The sequence below is a fragment of the Oxyura jamaicensis genome, chromosome 21 (assembly GCF_011077185.1).
Source record: "Oxyura jamaicensis isolate SHBP4307 breed ruddy duck chromosome 21, BPBGC_Ojam_1.0, whole genome shotgun sequence".
In the NCBI taxonomy this organism is placed as follows: domain Eukaryota; kingdom Metazoa; phylum Chordata; class Aves; order Anseriformes; family Anatidae; genus Oxyura; species Oxyura jamaicensis.
The window spans coordinates 261,253-287,989 of NC_048913.1; the positions used below are offsets into that span (position 1 = coordinate 261,253).

The 26,737-nt window shown below is 42.8% G+C and overlaps 1 protein-coding gene across 6 annotated transcripts in view; it reads right to left on the reverse strand.

The window, feature by feature from the left end:
* Window positions 1–26,737, reverse strand: part of CAMTA1 (calmodulin binding transcription activator 1) — a 372,227-nt gene that overhangs the window by 53,524 nt on the left and 291,966 nt on the right. For all 6 annotated transcript variants that reach the window (XM_035344587.1, XM_035344586.1, XM_035344584.1 and 3 more), the window contains exons 6-7: window positions 12,424–12,577; window positions 1,445–1,585 (exon numbers count right to left, since the gene is read on the reverse strand). In XM_035344587.1, coding sequence (XP_035200478.1) covers window positions 1,445–1,585; window positions 12,424–12,577 — 295 coding nt within the window. The remainder of the gene's footprint in view (window positions 1–1,444; window positions 1,586–12,423; window positions 12,578–26,737) is intronic.

Consider the following 26,737-nt stretch of genomic DNA (forward strand, 5'->3'; position numbering starts at 1 on the left):
TGCTTAAGTAAAGGTCACCAGAAGACAACTCTGTGGGAGTTCAGCCATTGACTTTACTAGTCTGGCAGAAGATGAACATCACCTGAGTTTCCAGGAGACTGGAAATCAGCTATGGAAAGTAAACAATTCTCTCTGTATAGGCATCCTAACCACGAACTCTGGTGCAAGGACTGCATTTGTTGTTTAAAGAGCCCAGAAATTTTTGAGGTATGTTTCTTTAATTGTTTCATTCTTCCTAGAATGAGGTAAGGACATTATTTATTGTACTATATAATGACTAATGAGGAAAAGAAACCTCCTCCTTGTAGCTAATGGCTACAATTATAAATGCCATCTTCTGGGTAACACAAAGTGTTTGCATAGCCACTGTAATTTGCCAAATCTTTTGTTCTTTGCCCTTGAAGGGGAACTTCTCTGTTATGTGTTCAAGATTTGAATCAGGTCATTTAAAGTAGTCCAGGACAGTGCTTTTGAGACTAGATGCAGTATTAAATCTCTCTATTCTCCTAGGTATAGAGATTAACAGGACAAGGGAAAGGCTTTCACACTGCAGTCTTTGTGTATGACTGTACGGAACTGGGAATGCATGTGTCAATGTGCTGGCTCTTACAAAACAAAGTGATATTGTTATGTTAAAAAACATGCAGCAGACTTAGCACAAGACAAAACATCAAAGGGAAGCATAAAAGAATTCATGTTCAGATCTGCAAGCCTGGATCAAATGCTGAGCCTTAAGGCTTGCATTTTAACCCAAACCCAGGTATTTCAGAGGTCATCATTCTTACTTAAAATCTTGATTGTGTAATGCAACTGCCCAAAAATGAAGAAGAAAATAAGCCCTTTGAAGCACAGACAGCTTTCCTTTACAAACTTCTCTGAAGACTAATTAATATATGATATATATATATTACTTGACCAAAGTAATTGGAAGGGGTGGTTATAAAGTAGATGAGATGGAAAAATGACTCATTCAGCTTCCCACTTGATGCAGAAAGTTCTAATACTAAGGATGTTGTTTCTTGCTGTTCTCCTCTCACTCAAAACAAAACCATCTCCTTTAACAGGAAAGAAATCTGTATCTTCATGGTAACTAAGTAGAAGCTGTCTTTTTCTAGTGATACCTTGTAATTAACCACCTGAGCCCATTTTCTCCAACAAAGCGGGCTGCAGGGCAAGGATTTCAGAGGGTGAAATTGGCAGAACATCGAATTTTGAGGCTTTAGCAACAAAAGTTGAGCATGTAGAAGAGAAAAACTTTCTAAGTCACATACGGAGGGCATTTATTAGAACTTGCACATTACCAAGTGTTTGCATTCTTTACAGAAATTCCAGTTGCATCAGTACTCTGTGGTACAGTATTTTTAGCATTTTAGTACTACAAGCCCTGCTCCAAGTCTGGATTAAGCTGAAAGCATTTTGTAGAGTGTACTCTCAGTGTACTCACCCAAGGTACCAGTGCAAAGACAGTTGTGTGTCCGAGGCTGTGGTTTGGTCTGGTGACTGTCAAGGATCTGCTGCACAAGCTGTTCCACTGAGAACCCTGAACTGCTGTTTCCATTGCTGCATGTCCACTTAATGCCATGAACTGTGAAGAGAACAGTTAGACTTCTCATCAAAAACTTGACAGAAAACACCAAAAGTCAACCTTCATTATTACCTATTGTCTGTTATTATGTGTAAGTTTTAGTTTAGTTTATACATGCTTCTTGCTTCAGTTCCTCCACTCACGTTCATTTTATTATTCTAGGTACATTAGTCTGTCATACGATGTTATGCTTAGTAAGAAATGTTCAAATAGCAATTCTGCAACAATACATTGAAAGTGCTATTAAAGTGCACTAAAGTATCTGGAATATTTTCTGCTATATGAAGTTACTGATTTGTAATTACTACTGAGAAACTTTGTACTAAGTTACTTCTGGTTACCTGAGAAGTGTTTTGCTCTAGAGGTGAGCTCAGATACGCGTTGCCATGTGCGGAAGTGTATTTTACAGCAGTATGTTGGAGTTTGCTCCCTACTGTTAATAAATCCAGCACTGTATTATAGCGGGCAAGTCTGGTAAGTGAATCGTATCTCATGGTTTGTGTATTCATGGTTCTCATTAAGTAAGAATCCAGCTTGAGCTGGAAGCTAAGAAGTGACAGACAGGCTTATAGCTGGATACATACACATACCATGTGTATTATTTTCAGGTCCTTCCAGCATAACAAAGTTCCATCACGGATCTATTGCAAAAAGCAGCTGGAAGCCAAAGCTTTGGATTCTCTTGAATATGTCTGTAGCATTCACAAATTAGGTCTCCAAACACTGGGTTTTCTTGGGAACAGCCTATTCTCTACTTCATCTTTTCCACGGTCTTTACATTGTCACATCTGGAAGCTACCGCTATCTTGGGGATGCCTTTCTTACTGATCTTCCTGGCTGCATGTTCTAGCCTTTGGCAGTCTGAGGCAGCAATGTAGCTTCAAGTTCATGAAATCCACATGGAGATGGTGTGCTTAGGAAAGGTCCTTCTCTAGTCTAGCTCTGGCTGATTCAGAAGGGCTCCTGCATCTGTTCATGTGGCGTGACTATTTTTTTTTTTTAGTGCTTGTACTCCCTGTATGTTGTGAAGGTTATAAAATAACTAAATAATAATAATAAAAAAAAACAGTGAAGGGTGACAGACTGAAAAAACAAAAAGAATGTCTGGATGCTTAATGCAAATTATTCACTATCTTAGCACATTCAACATGCAGATCTTCTCCCTCCCCCTTTTAAAAAAAAACTCCTGTGAGTAGGTGAGTTGTTAGTAACAAATATCAAATACTATCAAGACAGCTTTTAACATGTCATGCTTGGCTTCCTAACACATAAATGAATCACCAGGAAAGGAGATCTCTATAGGGGAGAAAGTGCATTATGAAAAGAAGATTAACAGAAAGCAGACGTATACACTCCTCCTGTTCCTTAGCAGCTCAAAAAGTGAAACCACTGTAGAAGTATGCTGGATTAAATATAGTCCTAATGTAATGACAGTAAGGAAAAAAGGATTAAAACTTAAAATAAATTCTGAGAAGTATTTTAATTCTAATTTCTGTTCAGATTTCTTTTATATTTCCTTATAATTTAAATAAAAGCTGTGAAGCACTCCAACACTTTCCTTTCTAACATGAATTAGTCTAAAAGCTGCTGCATTATAGCAGCAAAATATTCCTTGCCATGCACTCTCTGCACAGTGCCTGTAGAACGAAAGCGGCGGAACCAGGGAAAATTACTGGTATTTCACTGGGCATTTAAAGAAGAGAAGTGAGGCTGAAGGAGGGTCCACAATTCATATTGCTAATGCTGCTCCTAGCAGAACTGCCTCCAACCTTACTTTGTGAGAACTCCTTACTTTGATTTCCTCCCTTGTGAAGAGAATCAAAATAGCCTCCCTGTATTGATCCAGTGGCTCCCCATTCATTAACACTGTCAGGACCTTCCTAACCATCATTAGCAAAGGATGAAAAAGTTATCTAGATTACCAGCAATAAGTCAGCTCAAAAGCCAAAGAAAGCTTACAGGTAGAAAAATATGATCGCCCAGGTTTCTTATGATATCCTGGCTATTTTTGACTTCTCCCACTGCTGTTGGTGCTCAGTCCTCCGCAGTTACCAGGTCTACAATCCTTCAGTGTTGTATGCATCTTCCTCCTCAACATCACCTCAAGCCTATCTCACTGTCTCACCTTCACTCTAGATCAGACACCTCCTTCTCTTTGTCTCAATGGTTAAAACCCTGACCATTCCCTCTCTGTGGTTTCTTCCACCCTAAGCAAACTGTAGGCCTAAAATAAACTTCTTGATCTGATCATTTTACATTTTCTGAATGTTCTAGATGTTCTTCTTTGCCACTTCACACATTTTACACTTTCTGTTTCTAATCCAAAGCTCTTGCTCTTCTGTATCCCATACATTCAGCACACAGGTTACAGATGGATATACACTATATAATGCCATTCCCTATACTTCTGATGCTGCTCCTTTGCCTGTTTTTGACAGGTAAGTGCCTGTTTTCTGTTTTTTTGAATAACGATGATGTTGCCTGCCTGAAACAGGTAATCTAGATAAACTGACAAAGCTGGAACATTGGGAATATTCAAGGTCAGGCTTCTATGTGATTTATCCTGGATGGTCCACTGCAAACCCTTGTGTAAGAGTCCTGCTCACATCTGATACAGAACGCTTTACAAAATCCTCCAACAGCTGTTCCATATTGTAAGTGGAAAAACTTCGTCTTGCTCCCTTGCTGATGGAATGGAAGTCTGTTTTGCTTCCCAGATCCTGCTCCACAAACTGTTGACATTAGGAGGCTGATTCCATGGAGACAATCAATTGGAAATGGCAGCCGTGTCCCTTTAATTTTCACAATATGTATGTTAACAGAAATAAAGGCCTTGCTCTGATTTCTCAGCTCAGCTGGAGGAGATTTTCATTATCCTTTCATATCCAGACACCTGCATACTATTCAGTTTTGATTTTCCAGCCATCTACTTCCACTCTTTATCACTTACGAAGATTTCCTGAGCCACATTGCTGGGAATGCAGGAAGGGAATATGGCCCTGTACATTTGACATTTCTTAATGTCACTTAATGAATTTTAATGTCTTTGTAAGGGCTTCTGTGGAAGTTTCACTCTTAGCCATTCTTTAAAGAGAACTTTTCCAAAATGAAACCTTTCCTCGAAATTTGCTCAGATGCAACTGCAACCCGATAATTTAATAGCAAATGGGAAGTACATGCAGTTGAATTAGGCTTAGAGAGGACCAGTGGGACATTACTCTTCTGAAGCTCAAAATGAGATGTCCACAACTTTTATTTACAGCTAACAGCATTTTTATGCACAGCCACCTGAAGTTCAAGACTACTCACACATGAAAGAACAGTGCTGAAGCAAACTCCCTTACGCTGTTCTCATAAGCTATTTATGGCTCTCACCTATAATAAAAGCAGATCACACTATGAGTTCTTGCCTTTGACAATGTTAATCAGGACAAAGATGGGCCATTCCCTTCTGCAATACTCAAAATTTCTGATCTGATTTGCTAAATGGCCCCATTATTGAGTTCCAGAATTGTGTGTAGCATAATAAAAGTGTAAAGGTGCTTGTCCCTGACTGTATTTCAATTTAGTATTTAAAGCTCAATTGACAGGGACAGAACGAACAGTCCTACGCTTACTGCAGCTCTGAGGAAGTGAATACAGCTGTAACTACACATCAAGTATGTCACTGCTGGCCAAACTTAGTTTCTATTAGCAGCCAGTTGCCTTCTCTGTCTGCTTCTTAGGTGTACAGTTCAAGAGCATCCTTTACAGAATGCCAGAGTTGCATTTGGAAGGGAAATAAGCATGGTATTACACTTTGCACCCTGAAGGAAAGCAATTTGATGTGGGGAAATTGAGTCAAGACGGTTTAGATCTTTCTGACTCTCATGAATGGCAGCAGATATTTTAACATGCACTGCTCATACAGACAACAGGCTATAGAGCATGAATACCGCACAGAAGTTACATGTCTCCCACTTCTTTTCTAGGACTCTCTTTAAAACATTTTACATGAAACTTTTCCCCACAGCAAAGCACAGCCTGCCAGGAGGCCCAAGCTCCCGCTGTTAAGAACCAGCAAAAAGCTGAGGTGTTCAAGAGAGAAAGTCAAACGGCTGGTACCGACAGCCCAGCTGCCTGCCACACCACCCTTGCACTGCTTCTTACAGCCGCTGTGTGCTTACTACCCATTACTATTACCTTCTGTCCTGGCTTCCATCCAACAATCTCAACAGCTAACAACATGAATTGTGTGTATTTTTCTGTACTCGTTACTGCTGCCAAGCCCCAGCACTCACGGTACGGCTCACACTGGACAGAGAGGACCGTACCTCCGGGCCATAGGCTGGCACTGGCGGTGTCTGGGCCGACAGCACCACAGGCAGGACCACCGCTCCCGCGGCTGCGATGGGCGTCACAACAGCAGAGCGAACGTTTGAGGGTTTTCAAAGCCTCCTCCTACGACAAACTAGAACCTCAACACGCCAACGGAGCCGCTCACGACTCGACCCGCACGGCGAATCCTGCTCCTAGCCAGGACGCCGGCACGCAGCGGGCCTCGCGGGAGGCGGCTCGGCGGGAGGCTGCGGCCGCCGGCCCCGCGCAGCCCCCGCGGCAGCGGCCGCCAGGTGGCAGCAGCCGACCAGGAACCGGCAGCGGCGGGCGGCGGCCGGGGCGCCCCCGGGCCCGCGAGCCCCGCGGTGAGGAACAGAGAGGTGCGAGAGGGCGGCCTTTAATCTATTCTAATTTAGAAGTTTCTTTTAGCGTAAAAGATCTTTGGTGAAAATGCCAGGAAATGAGGACAGCCACCTTAGAAGATGCTCTAGTATTGACTCTGTTGGTTACTACAGCTGAAGGCTAATAGGAGAGAAAAAAATACTAAGGAAGAATGGAAAAGGAGGACAGTGTGCTTCATGACTTCTTCGGAGATGTATCCTGTAATTACCAGAGATGGTTCTATAATTACTGTATCTGGTTTAATAAGCCACTTTTAGGTGGACAGGAAATTTGGTTTAGTTAATTCCTCAAGTTAATTCTTCATTACTGTTAAGTCAAGTTCACACTGGATTACTATTAACGCTCAGTTTCACAGATCAGAATTATTTCATTGTGATATCTCTAAACTGTGATTGAAAGACTGCCCAAGGCAACAGGTGAAAAATGGTCGCTGATTTTGTTCTTTTTGCAAAGTGGAGTGTTCTACAGCAGGCAAAATCACCTCTTACGGAAAACGTGTTTCCTTAAGAAGTGGCCCACGTAGGCATATCAACAAACTACTCTGGGGAAATGAAGACCACCCCTGATGGAACCAAGTTCCCACTCCAGACGCAGGGCAGGCACTGGCTTGCTCCCAGCACCGCACAGCCCCCTGCCAGCCCTCGGACCCTGTGTGCCCATGGCAGCTGCCAGCCCCCTGCCCAGCGCTGTCAGGCTCACGAGGTGGAGGAGCGAAACAGAGACTGGGGGGGTGCCTGGGGACAGCACAGATGTCCCTGGCCACGGCCTTTTGCTACGGGGGAGAGGGCGGACGCTTTTCTCACAGGTGACTCAGATTTAGAGCAGTATGTGTGGAGTAATGAAAGGGGTAGGAGATAAATCTTAGCGAGAAAATAAGAAATCAGGCAGTTGGCTGGTAATCATATCAGTATTCATAGTAGCCAGTGGGATATGAGAACCAATCTAGCAATTACTACTGTATTCTCTTTTTAATAAAGTCAATTATAGTAACATGTAAATACTATTCAAAGAAAGCTCGACATCTAATATACTAAAACCAAGCTCATTTAAAGAATCTGTGCTTCTTTTTATGTGGTGGTCAGTTGAAACAGCCGGCAAGCTTCAGCTTCCATTGAAGATCACTTTGTAGCTCTGACAAATAGCTTTGCGAATGGTAAAAATCAACCTATATAGCATTTGTGTACAATTTGTCTTTTAAGTATAAAAAACCTTAATTACTGAAACTGAATATAAATTTAAGTCAACCCCCAAAAAAAAACAAACAAACACAACAACAACAACAAAACAAAACAACAAAAACCCAACAACTCAGTTCCTCAGTCACATTCATGCTGACTACTACTATTTAAACTTCATATTGGGCTACAGGTGTTTAATGCCCTCTCCAGTTGCAACAACACAGGTATGCAGTTTCAGGTTACCTCCAAGAGCCTCAGATTGTTTCACTGACACATGCAGAACAGACAGAAGACAAGAGATGAGACAAGAAATGTGACATGACACAAGAAATGCCTATGCCCAAAATTATTGTTTGACTGGTATTATGTGAAACCTCCAGTTTCCCCAGCTGTGGCTGCATGCAGGCAGCAGGAGCAATCAGTTTCCAAGCATCAGAGAAATTAAAAAAAAAAAGGAAAAAAAAAGTTTTTTTTTTTATTATTATTTTTTTTTTTCCCCAGAAAGAAAGATCTCTCTTAACTATAGTGGACCTGAAAGAATGATTGCAATGTAGCACCAGCTGTAAGCCTATTACTCATACTTTGCCAGCTGAGGGATGAGAAAGCCAGAAGAGGATGATCTGGAGAAACCCCCAACATGAGCTGGCCGACAATTTGCTGATCGTATGGAGTTTATATACAGAATTCTGCTGTGTTGGACTCTGCCACTGCATTCTGCTTTACCACCAGATGCCTCAAAGGACATCTGCTAATCTGTTCAGCGAGATCTCAAAGCAAGACTATAACAGGACATAAGAGAGGGAAAAAAAAAAAAAAAAAAAAAAAAAAACAATGCCAAATTGAGATCCATTCTTCACATCAGGCACACTGCAATGACTTACAGGTGTCTCTGACAAAGTTTCCACAGAATTTTCATGTATTATCAACTACTCATTTTGCACAAATGTCCTGAAAGGTTGCATTCATTCAGAAGCAACACACAATGACCCTTCTGATTCAGATGATCAGTTACGACACTGCTGTCAGTAGGGTTGCTGCAGGTCTGCAAACAGCAACAGACTGTTTTCAGTGGAGGCCTTATAGTACCTTCCTGTGCTCTCTGAACACGCTTATACCTCCAAGACAAAGTGTCCCACCTCCTAACTTCGAAGGAGAGAGGAATCGTTCTGACAGAGATCGTGAATAGCATAACCATTCCTTCCAGGCTCATCAGCTTCAGTCTCAAGGACTGCAGTTTGGCAAAGTGCTGCTGTCTCCCAGGAGCTGGTTTGGCCACAGTGAGTCACTGAAACTGACATTTGACGAGCCAGCAGTGATAGTCCAGACAGGACAATCAGGAGATCGTGTATGTCATAGTGTAAAGGCAAATGACAAACATATCAGAACTAAACCAAAAATTCAAAGCAACAAAAACTGAAGGCAGGCTATTTCATTGTTTACAGTTCCTACTCAGTAATATTACTAAAGAAAATCAGTTGGAGATGTTGAAAAAAACAAAAATCTTCAGAGCATCTGCAGTGAGTACTTTCCTTTTTATGGATGTTCAGATGTTTTAATTTCAGTCCCTTAATTAGCTCACAGTTAAACAAGTTAATGGTGTTTCCATAATGCTCTCAGATCTGTCTGACCACCCTGAGAGGGTATTTTTTCATTCATAACCACCTGTGCAAGATAGGTGAAAACCATCCCCAAAGCCAGCCAAGAAGCTCAGGGTTTGCAGACATCTTATTTAAGACCACAACAGGAGGACTCAGCCCTGGGCAGCCTCAGCACGCTGCTATGATCATGGAAGAGACATAGTCTGGTACCAGGAGCTTGTGCCTGTCCCAGATGCATGTTGAACACTTGCTGAAGCCTGGACTGACTTTAGGATGATGCAACAAGGAAGATGTAGCCAAGTGACTTATGAATGCAAGAAATGTGAGCGAACCCAGTCAAGCTCTCTATGCACTTCTGGAAAAACAGTTCAATGTACTTGTTTGGCTTGCACTCTAGCACCAATCCTCCTCTCGCTGAAGCCACCTGTCTGTTGGTGCACCACTTGTAGCTCTCCAGGCACATACAGCCAATGGAACACGCTCCCAGCCTCTGGCTGCCACACCACGGACTTGCCACAATCCTTTATTTGGATATAAAAGCTTTAAAATCTGACAGAGGTCAAGAGCTTTAGTATCTCACTTGCATCCAGGCTGAGCAGGGCCTGAATGAACAGAACTTGCTTTCAGCAAGTCTTCAGAAAAACCTCCCACTTGTTATAAAACCAGCCTATATTATTGGGCAGTCCCGTTCCCACTTTAAGAACTTTTCCTCTTTCCCAGATTAGCAACTGAATGCTGTTACTAACCTTTGACCAGGACGAAGCATTGTCCCTAAAGATAGAAATAGTACCAGCTTCTCCTCCTAGTTCTGCAAGACATCAGTTGTCTGAAGCATGATGTAAAAATCTCCCTGCAGATACAGCATTCACCCTCAGACCTCCATGCACACCGCAACTGTATCATTACCAACTTGTCCTGAATGTGATATGCTTATGAAAAATGGCAAGCAGGAAAATGAACCAATAAAACCCTCACACAGCTTCAAAGTCCAGAGGAATAAAACTAGATGAACCACAACATGGAACATGTAGAAAGGGGAGATGCACACTTCACCAGTGACACTATGTACAACATTTTTGTCAAGTCACTGACAAATCTGCTTTAGGGCAGAGAAATTTGAAAACATCAGGCTATCAAACTGAAGTCTTTGAAAGAATGATTAATGTGAAAATATGAAACTAATGTGCTTGGCTCTGGACTTTCAAAGCACACCCAGTACTGAAAACAAATCTGATGGCATCTTGGTGAGCAGTGCCCCTCTGTGTTTCCTGAACACCCTTATGTGCCGTGTCCTCTTCCTTCTCTAAGTCTGATCAAAGCGTAATGCTTTTATAGTAGCTACATTTCTAAGGATGTGCTTCCCAGGATATGTATCCATAAACACAGATGTGTACTTGCATACATACTCTGAATAATTGTGCAGAATTTCACTCTTCCCTCCTGAGACATAAAAAAGCCAAGTATTATTACAGTTACAGCTAGTTCGTTGTAGTTTTCACATAATTTTCTGGATGCACTGCAGTTTTTGTTGTTGTTTTGTTTTTGTTTAAAAAACAACCAACCAACCGAAAAAAAAACAGGCTGCCACTTCTTCTCCTGTTTATTGTTAAGGCCCTTGTTCAGTCTCAGCTACAACTTCAACATCTTGGATTTCTGTCGAAGTTTATTGGTCCCAGGGCAACATTCTGTTTAGCAAATTGTTGCTGGTTCTTTTTTTTTTCCTCTTCTCTTTGGCTTGTTTTCTCTCCTTCAGTTTTGGATAGAAAAGGAATACATGGGAGAGCAAAAAAGTGGGGGTATTGTTTATATGAGGAAATTACCATGCTTCTGCCTCTTGGGCAGCTAAAGAGAAAGCAGAACCTGTCTGTTCGATGACTGTCACTTACAGTAGTGCTACTGCCTTGGGAAGGGCTCACTAGCTGCTGACTTCCCACAGGTCTCCTCCTTGCCACCGCTCTTTGCGGGCAGTGAAGAGGTGATGCAAAGCTCTGGCATGGACACCTGGAGTTTGGCTGCATTCCTCCCCTCACCGGTAACAGCACGGCCTGCAGAGCTCAGGAAGTAACAAAGGAGCAATGCAGAACTAACAGTGCTATGGTCAGCATGGGACTTACCCATGGGCCAAGACCCATCAGAATATACTTCACGATTGTGACCTCTGGTTACTGAGCGCTCGGCACAGAACCAGCATCTGACTGGGGAAGGGGCAAGGGAGAAAAGCACACCCGGTGTTTGTTGATTCAGATGCATGCACCTAGATTTGGTATTGTGTCTCCTGCAATCAATTTTCTTTTCTTGCAGACCCACAATATGCCTAATCACTCTTTCATTGCAGGCCTCTGTACAGTTCGGACATATTCTCCAGGGGAAGACATACTATATAACCGATATTTAAGAAAATATACTTCAAGGTGGATGCAGAGAGCTCCACAGAGCTGCCTGTCTGCAGGACCAACTTCCTGATCACTCTGCACACCTAAGCAGCAGCCTTCTCTTTACACTGCAAACTTTAGAACAGTAGTAAATGCTAACCACCCTTCCACCATATCCGCTGTTTTTTCACTAGGGAAAATGCCAGAGTTCCTGAACTGGACTTCCAAGAACAAACTAGAGTTTCAAGCCAAATCGACCAGGGGAGCTGGATAGTAGATAATGAGATAAGCTTATCATGGAGGTGACTGCACTGAAGTTCAGAGAATGGCATCACCAAGCAATCCAACTCTTTTTTTTTTCATTTTTTTCTTTTTTCCTTTTTTTTTTTCTGTGCACACAATGGACAGGATGCAGGGTTTTTTTTTTTATTTTATTTTAATAGAAATTTTGCTTTGACAGTTGGCACTTGAAAGGCATTTCACAGCAGGTGTGTCTTGCTGATAAAAAGATACTCAGCTCCACAGAGCCCTTCTATAAACAACAGCAACCAGTTCTGACCTGACATAGAACAACACAAACATAGAGGGGCCTTCAGGGAAACCTACCTGCCAGTACTGTAATAAAGGCTCTTTGTAAGTGAGTAGGTGCCTAGAAATGTCACTTGAAAAATATAAGACCATAGGTATGCTTTTTCCCTGGCACAGTGTATGCTGAGGGGAACTTAACATAATCCTTTTTGCAACAGTCTGGGCAGCTTTCACGCCATGTAAATGGCTTCTCATAAAAACTAAGGGGAAAGAGCTGATGGCTCATACCTGCATAGAGGACATCAGGAAGAAAGAAGTGCATGCAGATACATGTTGAGTTTGATGGTGACAAATGACTACTTTAGAGGGAGGGTCAGTGGCCAGGAGAGACATCATACTCTAAATTAACACTTCATAGAGCAAAAAAGCCTCCAGATACTCACACATCGGTTTGAGCTGTCCAATTAGTTCTTCTTTTGTCCATTTTGCCCATTCTTTCTTGTCTGTATTTATTGAGCACAAAATAGGGCCGCATGGTTTCCCACAGTCCTCGATGGCTGGTACATTCAGGTAGTGCACCAACACGATGTCTGGGTTCTACAGAGAGAACAGAGAACAAAAGTTATGTAGTTGGACCTGTCCCTGACTCAGCACTCTCTGTATTTATCTTCCTAAGTAAAATTACAACAGAAAGCATCATAATTAGACCCCACAATATACATACCATCTTTCCCTGAGATCAGAGCTATTCTTTCAGTGATGTGGCAAAAGGCAAGATATGACACTTTGCACACAGCTTCCTCCTCGAGTGCCCTTTGCTGAAAAGTCTCCCTATTCCCTTTGCTCAGTGTGAATGTTTTTTTCAACCCATACAACAAAGAATACTTGCAAGAGGCCTGAAAATATCTGTTGCAACAAACACCAGGTCACTTGCTTTAGTTTAGGGGATCTGTGCTCTGTTGGATCAAATGCTTTTATCAGCTCTGGTCCACATCAGACTATTTCAAATAGGTAGAAGTTCACCTGAGAGCATCAGTGATAGCCACACTTTCAGTACAGCTGCAGCAAGAGGAAGGGAAGAACCAAAGAAGCTAGCAGTACTGCAAAAGTGTCCCCAAGGACAGGTTCTTTTCAGACAAGCCTGTAATTTCTTGTCTTTTGAAGATCTTGCAGATTTGTGATGAAAACAGCAAGCTGCAGAAGGTTGGGACTGGAAGAGACAGTGACCTTTGCAGCACTGCTGAAAAAAAAAATCTGGAACAGCTGCAAGGCAGTTGCTCATGCAGGGTTGTTCAGTGCACTACTCTCTTTCCCAATGCACCTTCTTACGAGAGCTGAGGGAAAGAAAAGAAATGCAACGCTGCTTTGATGCACTGCAGCGTTGTCCCACTGACACAGACATTTCAGCTGGGGATCTTAGCAGTGTGTTACCACTGTGTGAGTAAATGAATCATCTTAACAACAGCAACCAAAGCAACTCAGCTAGTTTCCCAACAGCATCCCTTGGATATAGTATGATAGATAACAAGAAGATTGAGAAGTTGATTTCCTTCCCTTAAGTCATTTACTCCTAACTCCACAAACTTTAATGACTGCTTTGGAATTATTTATAAAAATAAATAGGATAATGGTGTAATTAAAACTCTAATGTTTCATTAATGTTGTTATAGCCCCATTCTGAGTGGGAGAGGAAGAACAATCCATCATTTGTTTGCAAAGGGTGTGCTAATGGGAGTACTTGCTTATGAAACCCACAGAGAAGTAGAGCAATGTGTAGACATTGGCACCAAGGAAAATATTAGAGCAGCAAAACTGCCCCGTAAATGCAACCAGTGGGAGGTAGCTTCTGATGGGTGAAATGCGAGAAGTCAGGCACGGTGCATCTTTCAGCTGTGCCTGAAGCACACCCAGGGCAGGAGCTTGCTGTCTGCTGGCTCCCCTGTCCACATGCGTGCAGGGCAGCGCTCCCGTCCTCTGAGTGCAGGGGCAACCACACACGACCTGTCTGCTACTGTGCCCAGGGAGTGTCCTGCACATCCCAGAGCAGGAGCAGAAGGCAACTGGCCACTTCTCGCAGCTCTCTGAGACCTGCTGAAATGCTGCTGGCAGCCAAAGGACCATCCCTTCATACAGCACTGGTGCGCAGCCAGCATTGCAGCACATCAGCCCTACAGAGTATGCTTGCCTGCTGTCTGCATCCCTGTGCACTCTGGCACCTAGCGGAGCTCCACTAATCACACTGTCCCTCACTGTTTGGAGGAGAAGCTCTCATTTTAGTTAGGAAGAAAGGGAGAACAAAGTGAAACATTAGTTTTTTTCCCCCTCTATTGATGAAAATTCTAAGTAGGAGATTGTCAGTGAAGATTCTGTTAATTACAGTACAAAGTTCTCAAAGCCTCTGTTCAAAAAGAGTTGTATTGCACAGGGAAGAAGCAAGGAAAACTAATAAGGAAGTGTTAACAACTTATTTTGGAGTTGTTTTGCGAAGTGCTAAAGCAAAGAAAATTATCACCTCTTCTATTCCTGACATTCTCGAGACAAATCATTGGAACTTTTACATTCAATTTTCATGGATGGAAAGCCTTCCATTTCCCAGGGCACATCTTTTCTGTCCCAGATGAGAGACAGACAAAGAAGGGTACATGAAACACTACATCCTATCTTTGCAGAGCGCTGCAAGGTTCACCCTTTCCACACCACAGCACACATCCTCAAGCAACCGTGCAAGGCAGAGCTATATTTTTTCTTTCAGCCTTCCAGTTTCCAAGGAATTTTGGCCTGCTTAACTCACTGAAGACAATGGAAGTAGTAACAAAGCACTGAGAGCAGGACAGGGGTGCACTTGTTGATTTATTCTGGCCTGGTGGGAGCAGGAGGTCTGGCAGCACATCCCTGCTAGGAGATGGTGAAATGGCCAAGCCACTTGCAAAAACAAGCAGATGGAGCTGCTCAGTGATGAGGTGATGAAGGGGAATTTTAAAACATTACTGTCCTCATGTATAATTCAGAAAAGATTTGGATAATAAAAATGATTACCTACATACCCAAATAGTCTCCATCAGCTAATTTAACTTAATTAGTAATTTAGATGATGAAGTAATAAAAAGTAATATGCTTCAGGGATTTCATGTAAAGACACCTCTTGCTCTCACAGAAGTTTCAAAGAAGAAAGCAAGGACACACCGCTGCTGAGAGGCAACACAGCAATTCTGCATGTGCTTCTTGCTTTATTTCAGATAAGAGGTATTTTTTGCAGCTTGAGAGTTACTGTTTGTCACCAGGCAAGTCCGGATGACAGAAAACCTGACATTTGGAGATGGAAAACAGACTCGAGTACAACTACATCCTCAGTAGTAAATTCAGTGCATTTACAGATTACAGCTTTTGCTACACGTTGTCTCCAGCTCCTTATTTGCCTATGTGTACACAAGCTAGTAAACCAGAAACCAGCAAGACATCTTATAATTTCAATTTGAATCAAGCTTTGCATTTGTCCCTATCCAACTGGCCTGCTCTGGGTACACAAAACCTGCTTTCTGACTGTGGTGACAGTAACTCACGCAGGAAACATGCCAGCACGCTGGATGTGCCATCTCAGAAACCCTGTACCTGGGAGGCAGGGAAGTCCTGCAGGGAACAATGTTCCTGTCAAAAAGCTGTTAATAATTTCAATGCACAGAGCCTCAGCAGAGCTACTTTGCTTCCCACGCATCAGAAGCAAAGTTGCTGCCATCTGTCCCTGAACTGTGGGAGCCTGCTTGGCTTGCTGAATCCTGAGGCATCCAGTCCTCCTCCTGAGCAGGTTCTCCTTAGGGTTGTGGAGAAGCTTGTTCCGGTATTCCTGGTGTTGTAGGGTAAGCAGAAGACAGTACAACAAGTGGTTAAAAACACAACAAGCTGTTAGCTTTGAAAAAGAAAAATGCCACTGTAACATCTGTCTGACTCTAGTTTGCAGCTTCATCAGCACTAAGTGGTCAATAAATCAGACCGGCATGGCATTACGTTTCTTCTATGGCATAACCATTAATCTAATGCCGGTTCTCATGAAAAATGGAAGAGAAAAAGTATGTGATAGTGAAAACGTATACATTATCCAGAAAGTAATAATAGCATGTAATGGTGCTGCAGACCTCCCAGCATGATTGCTGGAGCACAGAGGCAGCCTCCCTGTGCTACCCATTATGTGCCATTTAAATTAACCAAGTAAATCAGCTATTGTTTGTTCTACCAGCCCCCTTCATGACTATTTTTTCATATTAACAGAAACACAAAGCTGAAACAAGCAAGGTTTTTCTAGCTCCCAAATTCTGTCAAACAGGGAGCACAGAAATGCAAAGAAAAGCATGTCCAGTCTATAAAGGGCTGGATAATGCTAGGATGAAGAAACTACAGGTACCCGCAGCACACCAAGCTTGACAGGTCTGTGAAGGAAACCTCTCTCTCATTTCAACAACTGCCTTCTGTTTGCTGTACAGCACCAGACTGGAAGCCCTATGCACAGGGAAGCCTCCCTTGTCATGCAGAAAGGAATAACCAAATGCACACACACAAAACACCCTTCCTACCCTTCCCACTCTGAAGCACGGATTATTCATTCATTTATTTATTTTTGAAAAGGAAAATCAAAACCAGTTTCTGGCCAGCTTTCAGCTGCTCAGCAATGGCTATCAGCTCAAAGCTAAATCCCACTGGCAGTGGCCATAGCTGAAAATATTTTATTTGGAACAATACCTCCAAGCGGAGGGAAAGTTTTACATTTGTACTCCCTCATAGAAGAATGAAAGGACATAAATCACCCTCAAGGACGAAGAGTGTGGGTGAATTTAACCTGAGCCACCCTGCAAAGAAATAACCAGCAAATATGTGCCAGGGCTCCAGGATCAGTGGCCGTGAGCTCTGCTCCGCCATGTTCCCAGCCACTCTGGATTCTGCTAGATACCAGTGTTACGTCTTTGATGTCAAACTTGTCAAGCTTTACGTGTTATTGGAACATGTAAGGCAAAGCGAGCCTTTCCCAGCCCCAGTGGCTTACCTGCAAAGCAAAAAGACAGGCAGGCATAAGGCTGAGAGGAGCTCAGCTCCCCTGCAGAGGGGTCCCCACTCTGTGGCCGGGCAGGATGGGCTCTCCTGGCAGCACAAAGACTGCAAACAGACTCCATTTGCCCCAGGTCACGGGAGACACTGCAGTCTACTGCATGGAACTCTGTGGGCCACGTCCTGCTATTAACTTTGTTAATTGCCGGTGAGAACAGGCTTATTAATGCCCTGGATGTAGGAAATACAGTACAACACAGCTGCCCTATATGGAGTAATGATCTCCTTTCGCTGAGGATCACTCAGACATCCCAGCCCCTCCTATACAACCAAAAACAAATTAAAAAACAAGGCAATGTATCCCATTTGCCCCAGGGTAAATAAAATCTAGAAGCTTGCCACACCAAGCCCTGCAATCCCCAGCCTGTGAACCAGGGGAAGCCACCGTGCAGAGCACAAGCTTCAGCCGACAGCTTTTTCTCATGGTGTGCTTGGGCTGACAAAGTGCTGGTGTTCCCTTTTGGAGTGCTGGCTCATAAAGTAATTCAGTAATTATTTAAAATAGAAATAAAAGGAGGACAAAAGTCATGTAGTTTGTTACATAAGCCTGTTTTGAATGAATTCAAGTATTATTAACTTTTTGTTGCTTTCACCCCTGAAATTATAAAAAGTTTTTATCTGTTCTGATGGCTATTCATTCAAGATTTCCTCAAACCATTCAAAATACTGGAAAGGAATCTCATCTTTCTGGGAACATAACTCACATCCATCCATATGGGGCAGACTGGATTAACACCTAACAGATTAACACTCAGAAAAACATAATACAAAAGGTTTCCTGCTGTTACACGATGCCTCAGTACCAACAGATAACTCTAAGATGGACACTGAGAGTTATCTGTGTGTCATCTATACACATCTTCTGCTATTTATAGCAGGATCTATTTGGAGAGTTTACTCTGTATTTTTAATGGTTTGAGAATAGAGCCCAGGATACCTGAAATACAAGGTAAACAAGGCACAAATACACAATGGACACAAAGGTGATTGGATTCTTTCCATTTTAAGAGACTAAGTGCTAGCTTTAGACAAGACTACTGCTTTAAATCCCAGTATTTTCTTTTTCCTTGAACTATTTTCTAATTGAGGTCATGCTGTGGAAGGCAACCTGGTGGCTGATGCATTAGAACATACTAATCTTTTTATGCAACAGCAAAAATGAAAAGATTACAACACTGACTTTAAAGGCACAGTTCAGTGCCTCAAATTATCTTGAGCTGGGCATATTTAATTAGGGAGAACGAGACACTAGTAGACACATGGCATAGCCCTGTCACCCAAGAGCTGAAGGGAAGCATCTGAGCCCCCACAGAGCCGGACGCAGACGGTGAGCACGAGGCCGTCCCTGCGGTGCGGCCGAGAGGCAGGGAGGATGAGCTCGGCTCCCCGAGGGGCAGAGCAGGGGCTGAGCGAGGTGAGGTGAGAGGCACGTGGCGGCCAGCAGGCGCCTCGTCAGGGCTGGCAGAGGACATGCAGCAGGCATGAAGGAGTGGGCTGTGGCAGACCTCTGCAGGGTGCTAGTACCTGAGCCAGGGAGCAGAATCCCTTTGTTGATAACCGTGTTCCCCCCGGCGTTCGCCTTTCTGTGCTCCCACACCCAGGTGACGGGGTGCTGCCCGCCGCACCAGAAGGCTCCTGCCAGCAGGGCCCCAGCTGCCCAGGCACTGTGCCCCCTGGGCAGTACATGTGCTGCCCTGAAATTCTCACCACCAGCTTGAGGAGGTTTCTCACGATAAATAAGGCTGAGAACTTAAATTTTAGTCTGTAAAGCTCTTTGAATTAATATATCCTTATATCCTTATATCCTATGCCTCTAGTGGCATTGAAGAGTTGGGGAAATTTATTTCCTTTCAAAAGCATCCTCGGGAACACAGGACACCTGGGGGCAGCAGGGCAGAAAGAGACATCAGCACACATATAGTTTTAAATCTAGTTAAATCACACAGATATTCGCTGGCTCTGCGGTGATCTGGATGCCCACAGCAGACTTTCCAGCAGACCTTTCTAGCACCCAGGGAAGCACTGGGAACAGAGACTAAGCAGCAGCCAGCCTGGGGGAAGCCAGCAGTTTTCCCTCCGCTTCCAACCCCGCATCCTGGCTATGTCTGTGGCCACTGGACTTACACTATATGGGAAACACAGACTTCTTTGAAGATCAGTCAGCCCAAAATTATAAAACCTAGCAATTTTGCCTGTTTCTCAGACCAAAACCTTTTGATATTTTTTGTTTAAATCAACTGAATTTTGAGAAAATAAAATGGCATCAGGTTGATACAACTCCACGTACCACAGACAAGGAAAAGAACCGTGAAGGGCTTGGAAAACTAAAAAATGATTTTTTACACTCATGTAATTACAACAGTGAGATTTCCTGCAATTGTTTTAAAGGGAATCAAATTTAATAGGGCTGTATGTTTTATAATATGTTTCCCAGATCCTCTTTAATACATCAGTAAGGGAAGATCAGGTGTAATCAGTAAAGTAATTGCACTATTCTACATTATATTCCTCAAAAGAATGACTAGGGGGTACAAAGCCACTGCAGGGCAGGGTTTAGATTAGAAAAATACAGTTTTTCCTTTTGTTACTTTCTTTTTCAATCCTCCTTTGTCTTCCTTCTTCCTCTAGCTGCTACTGGCGTTCCCTGACAACCCACACGTGTCTCCCACTTACAGACTACCTGCTGCACCACTGACGGGCAAATTCCCACTACTGCCTGGGAGCACTGCTCACAGGAGCCTGAGCAGCCAGCCTGCAAAGAACATCCCTGACTGAAATGCTCATCTGTCCTCAATGTGCTGGCAGTGACATCCCAAATACAAACAGGAACAAAACTCTAACACCTTGTCCTCGAGGCTTGCTGAAGCACCACCTGAGATGGATCACCAGCAGAGCCCAAGGCACAGGACCACACCGGACAACCTTGGGAGAAGGCAGCAAGGGAGTAGAAACAGTCCCTAAGTCTTTTTGTCTGCCTTAAATCTTGTGTGTTTCTGGTCAGATGCAAGAGATGTATTTGAACTAGAAGAGCTTGCTCAGACCCACTGGCCCCTGGGCAAAAACACCAGGAGAGACTGCTGCCAGTCACACAGGCTGAGAGTGGTGTGTAACAACAGTGTCTGCCTTAACCTCAAAATCACATTTAATTAGAAGAGTAAAAATATACCACAAGGAACCAGAAATAAGTTCCAAACTGTGACAGATTTAAAACTTCTCATGAGAAACACTGTGTGGTCAGACTTCACTATTCAACCTAAAAATGGATTTGCCAAGGTCCAGGGTGGTGTTCAAGATTTAGCAATGTGCGATTTGATTTGAATTGCTCTAAGACAATCCCAGAAACAAAAATCCTGTCCGGGAAAAAGTCAGGAGATCTCTGAATATGCTTTTCTTTGTACATGAGTCTGGCAGCAATCCAGTGGTGGTTAAGAACAGCACATAGATTAGCTTGGACATCAGAAGACAGTATTTAAATTGGGCAAGCAGTGAAGTGGAGAGTCTTAATATGAACAAATACCAGATACTTACTAATACATCAGCAAATGTGGTATGTTTTAAAGTATTTTATATACAAAGAGCTGTCCTTGAATACTCCTAAGGATCACATTTATTTAATATGCACTTTTAAAACAGAAGAATGCAGTGCTGAAATTCCTGGCCTCCAAAATTCCAAAAAGAAATTTCTGAGTTGTCTATTACCTTTCAGAAGAACGTCTCCTGTGTCAGTAAAAAGTATAACAGAAGGTGATACTGCACAACTAGAAGTATGAAGCAAAATAAAACCAAAGGCACTTCTTTTTCTCATGCAGGTTATTATTCTTCCAGACAATGGAAATTTCTTTTCATCTGTGTCGCTGCTCCCAGCTGGCAGCTTTAACTTACATAAGCAGCTGACAGGGACAAGATAATTTTGCCATGAGCTAGGACTGCATTTGTTCATCTAGAAACACCCAGCTGAGCCAGAGGTGCTGACACCACATCCTGTGTCCTGGCACCCGGGGCCAGATGAGTAGCAGGGAGTTCTCCAGTCTTGCTTGTTGCTCTAGAGCAACCAACTCACTGCAGCACAGGAGCATTCACTAGGACTGGGTCAGAGGAGACGCAAGTCTTTGGTGCCCCAACACTCACGGTGCTTATAACACCCTGCACGTGGAGCACTGAACACTTCCAGGGCTGCCAGACCATGCACTGCCTCAGCTCAGCTCCAAGGCACAGAGGAGTTTGCAAAGCGGTTTCCTAGGAGGACGGTTCCATGTGGTGGCAGATTTCAAACTTCACACTACAGAATAAGGCAGAGAAGCTGAAGGAGAAAAAGCTACTATTGCCTTGCTCAAAAACACGATTTTACTGTTTTCCAGTCATTCCTTTATCATGGTACATCTGGACCATTGAAGACCAACCTGAGACTTCAATAGCTATCTAGCAGTCAGTCACACAAGCTGCCTGGCAGTTGTTTGAGTGAGTTTAATAACCTTCTAAAGAATTAATGCAGCTATATCATTGCTTGCCTATAAAAATGTAGCCATGATCAAAGCACGTAAACTTACAGATAGTGACCTGCCCACTTCAGCTTGCTTAGGAATATTCTTTCTTAATACACACCCAGCTCATGAAAATCACATAACTGCAATGGATCCATTTAACCCAGCTGATGTATTTAATATTTATTACTTTTTAAGGGAGATAAATTTGCTATGGAAATCATTGAAGCATTTCTTCCTTCTTTCTGTCACTTGCTCTCTCCGGTTGTCCAAGTTTTGAATTGAGGTTTAACAGCTTATTTTGCAAAAGCCCTGAGATTCTTCAAACAATAACTCTGAGGGCACAGCACAGGTTACTTTGGATTTGAATTCCTAAGAGGTACTCTTACAAAGAGGAGACAGAGCAAAAGCTGCTCCAGCACTGCATACGTAGTTTCAAAACATGTTGCATTATCCATGCAAATACCAACCAATCCTTACCAAATTAGCACAGAGAAATGTAAATAACTAGGTATTGAATGATTTAACAGTGCCAACCTCTTTCTAGACTGTTACTCTGTAAAAGATTTACTACTGATTTATTCAGACTATTTTTCCCCTATTAAATGAAGAACAAGTGCGAGGCACAGACCCCTTAGCTGACATTTCTAAGGACTTTGCTTTATTTTCGTAATTCAGAAGTACAGAACCTCCTCTTCCCCTCCTTCTGTTTTTATAGCAATTTTGATGTGGGAATTCTGTCACTGCATTTCAAACAGACACAGAGCTAAACTCAAAACATTTCCATCCTCATCATCTTCTAGAAATGCCAGCATTTACAAAGCATGCCCCAAGTGGCTTCTACCCTTTCCCAGCTAACCCAAGCTAGAGATGCAATAATAGCTGGTCTGGAATAAGAAGAAATTTTAATTTCAAAGCTCTACTGACATTCACCAAATGCTTTCAAAGTTTATAACAACAGAACACACTGCTTCAAATTCTGTTTTGAATGCAGATGGTGCACTTTTTTCTCTGATGTGCTGATGGTCTAGTTTGCCTCAATAACCCTATTAACTTTTAAATATTAATACATTTATATGAATTAAGAACAGTTCAATGTATACCTAAAGATACACTTTTTTTAAAAAAAATGGTATTTTTTTAGGCAGACCAAGAAATAGAAACTTGACATTTCCAAATACCAAGAGAGAAAACCTCAGCAGAACATTTCCCTCCAGAGACATGCTGTCCCTCAGTGATGTTCCTGAAGCATCATCAAGCTCAAAGCTATTTTTGCATGTATGCAAATGCATCAAAAGCACTTGGAAGCTGATTGCCCCTCAAAATCTGTATAATCCCTGCCCCAAACAACCCGTCTTCCCACATGCCTACCTACAAGGGAACTTTCTGAAGCATCAGAAATTAGCAGCAGCTCCTGCAGTGACCTCTGGGGCAACGAGCAGTGAAGAGCAGCTCTTCCAAGGTTCTGCAGTGGCTTTCCCGTCCAGCAGCCACTCGTACCCAGGAAGACGCAAGACTGCTGGTAGGCACGACAGACTCACAATGTACCTGCGTTCTGCCACAATTCATGAGAGGACCCAATGTTTGCCTCCAGACTGGCACATGAGGCAGGTGCTGGAATAACCCACGCTTCAGCCCTGCCTGATGGGCAAGGCTGTTGCAGCCTGATCCTTCCATTGAGACTGCCACACGGGCAGGTAGCTGCTGGGCCATGAGACAGAAAAAAGCGTCACATAAAAGAGTCGTGTAAATAGTTCCTGGTAGTATGCTACTACCTGCTACTTGTCTTTCGTTATTTCTGGCAGATGTTTGGTTGTGCGAATGGCTTTTACAACTTTGGCCAGCATGGGCCAGCCCTCCCCGCAGGAGGACACAGTGCACAGCAGCTCTCAGCACGTCCCCTATTTCTCCCCCAGGTACAGCACAAGTTCAGAAACACAGGGGTCCAGGAGACAGAAAAGGATGCAAGCAACACCTTGATGCCTGCCTGGAGGAACAGCAGATGAATGCCATTTAACATTACATGTAACTGATCTGGTACATGGTAGCCAGTGACTCATTTTTATTCTTTGGCCACGCTCTGAGGGCTTTGTCATTGATACCTTCTTTAAGATTTGTTACTTTTGATATCAGTGACTGGTAATAGAATTCCTGGGAGAAGAACATCACTAATGTTGGCTTTAATTGTCCTGCAACATTTTTGTTCCTATAGCGTAACCCTTCTGACACTGCTATATAACACATAGGTTATTCATTGGAGGTTTTATTGTGCCTTTATTATCTTTTCAGACAAAAGTAACCTGCAGTGTCAGTGAGTCCAAAGTTCCCCTTAGTGTTACACATTTTCCATTTTGGAGTCCAACTTTACTTTGCATTTAAGGTTCTGAGAAAATTTATGGATATATGAGTGTGATGGAGTAACACCAAAGCGCATCCATTTGTTTGTCCGATGGGGCTTCTGTCTGAAAAAAGAAGTTTCAAGACATTTTTCTTCTGTACCTTTCCATTTCGACATTTCCAGACTCAGCACTAGACACGTTGGATACACTGTATGATTGACCTGCATGATCAGCAAAGTCCAGGCTTGGTAGGCTTCAGAAACACAATCTTCACCTCTCAAGGCTGCCAGCCCCTGAATCCATAGGGATAGCCCTGGGGCTAAACAAGTGTTAGAGAACTCGGCTTATCTTGGAGTTGTATCTTAGCACTGTTCACCAGAAAGCAAAGTTCATATCTGTCATACAAAAAGTTGTTTCATACCAACCAGAGGTTCTAGGATTACAGGTAAGTACATCGTTGTAGCTTAGATCTATTTGGAAGGCAACAAAAACACTCCCCAGAATTTGAAGGTAAGTTCTCAACAATAACAAACTCCCCACTAAGTTCACTGTGTCATTGAGTCGTCCTTTTTTTGTTTTTAAAAGATAGAGACACAAGGAAAACATGAAATCTAAAAAGCATTGTCAACTTGAATGATTTTCCAGGTCCTTGTCACTGAACAGCCACCATCCCTCAGAGCAGAAGGCAGGCAATAAAACCAATAGAACCAATAAAGAAAAACTGTGCGGAGCTTGACAGATCTGGCTCTCTCTGGTATATGATGGATTATTTTACCAGGTGGCAAATTGGAACTACATCAGACTTGTCTATAGGGTGAGACCTCAACAAAACCAGCACTGACTCCCTAATTTTTAACTGTTAAATTCTACTAGAAGAATGCCCCCTTTGAAAGACCATTCCAAAGATTTCTCAGAATATATTTGCACCTGATAGAGCAGTTGCTCAATAATTGCTGTGTAATTTCTTACTTCTGATGAACGTAACACGGACCTAGACTGTTCTCTAACACTAGTAATTTTTTACTGCTGCTTAACATACCTCAGCGTGCTAACATTGTTTGTCCACATACACAATTCCTATAGATATCCAAGGAGGTTGATAAGAGTTCTGATTGAAACCAAATCATTTCTGTGCCTGCATATGATATCCTCAGTATCTAAGGCTGAGGATGATACTTTCTTATGATGTGGTGGTAAGTCTGGAGGACATCCAGAGAGAGGAGGCTGGCGACCATCTCCTGTGCCATTTACTTTGGTTCTGGAAAATCGAACTGAATTCTCTGCCAGGAGCCAGGCGGACTGCTAACAGGGTGGCTACTTATGGGTCCAGCCCAATGGTAACTCTCTTGTTATTTGCATTTCTCCAAACACTGAAAAATTGATTAGAAGCTTTAATTGTTCTCTGAAAGATGGAATACTTAAATCTGTGTGGCGAGCCTGCTCTAGATGTTTTGCAGCAAGTCTGTTACCAAACTCTGGATGTAATTTATCCAAGAACTCGTTAATATTTCTTCTGTGCACTCACTGAATGGATGTGCTTTTGAAGGCACTTGTTTACCAATAAATTACAACAGTCCAAAATCATTAGCAACAAAGTAAATTGTTTTAATTGATCTGAACTTTTTTTTTTTTTTTTTTTTCCAATGAAGGAACTTTGTTTCTATGTAACTCCACTTGCTTAAGAACTGTAATAGCATGTTAATCACTTAGAGCTTTATCATCTTTAAAATGCTCTGAAAAGCTGCACGGTTGAAATGTTTTGCTGAAGAGTGAATTTACACTTCCACGACTCTTGCCCATTCATGTTTGTAATGAACACTGTTTTGTGAACTATGTAAAGGCTCAAGGACTTGTCTATGGCTCAGGTGGTACACCAAGACAACAAGCCACATACAGGTACTTTATATTGAAGAACAGAATTTCAAGACATGCCTGTTCTTGCCACACCATCCACAAACATCCATACACAATATGCACAGGAGGTTTTTTTCTGTGTTTTAGGGATCTTAGAAGACTATACAGATTTAAATAATGTCAAGACTTCATTTAGTATAACCTCAGCCAAATAAAAGCTCAGGTCTTATCGATAAATATTACCAAAAAACCACCAAGCTCAACCCCCCTTCCTGCTGTCTGAATAATAGCAACCTCTGCAAACAACAGCAAAGAGGCAATCTAAAACAAACAAGGTGCACTGCCAATTAGCATAAACACTTTTTCTGTTCAAATTGGTTTTGGGGGTGGTTCAGAGGCAATATTCGATTTATGAATAGAGTATAAATGGCATCTTTCAAAGTAACAGTGTGTCCTGGTTTCAGTGAGGACAGTTATTTTTCCTCCTAGTAGCTGGTAGGACACTGTGTTTTGGATTAGGATGAGAAGAGTGCTGATAACATGCTGATTAATGTTTTAATTGTTACAGAGCAGTGCTGACACCAAGCCAAGGACTTTTCAGCTCCTCACTCTGTCCTGCCAGCGGGCAGGCTGGGGGTGCAGCAAGAGCTGGGAGGGGACAGACCCAGGACAGCTGACCCCAACTGGCCAAAGGCGCATTCCATCCCACCTGGGGTCATGCTGAACAATATATAGGGGTGGCTAGCCGGGGTGGGGGGCTGGCTGCTGGGGGTGGGCATTGGTCAGCGGGTGGTGAGCAATTGCATTGTTCATCGCTTGTTTCATACACATTATTATTATTATTATTTTCTATCTTAATAAACTGTCTTTATCTCAACCCACAGGCTTCACTTTCCCATTTCTCTCCCCCATCCCAGAGAGGGAGGGGGGAGGGTGAGCAAACGGCTGTGTGGTGTTTAGCTGCCGGCCGGGTTAAACCACAACACAGT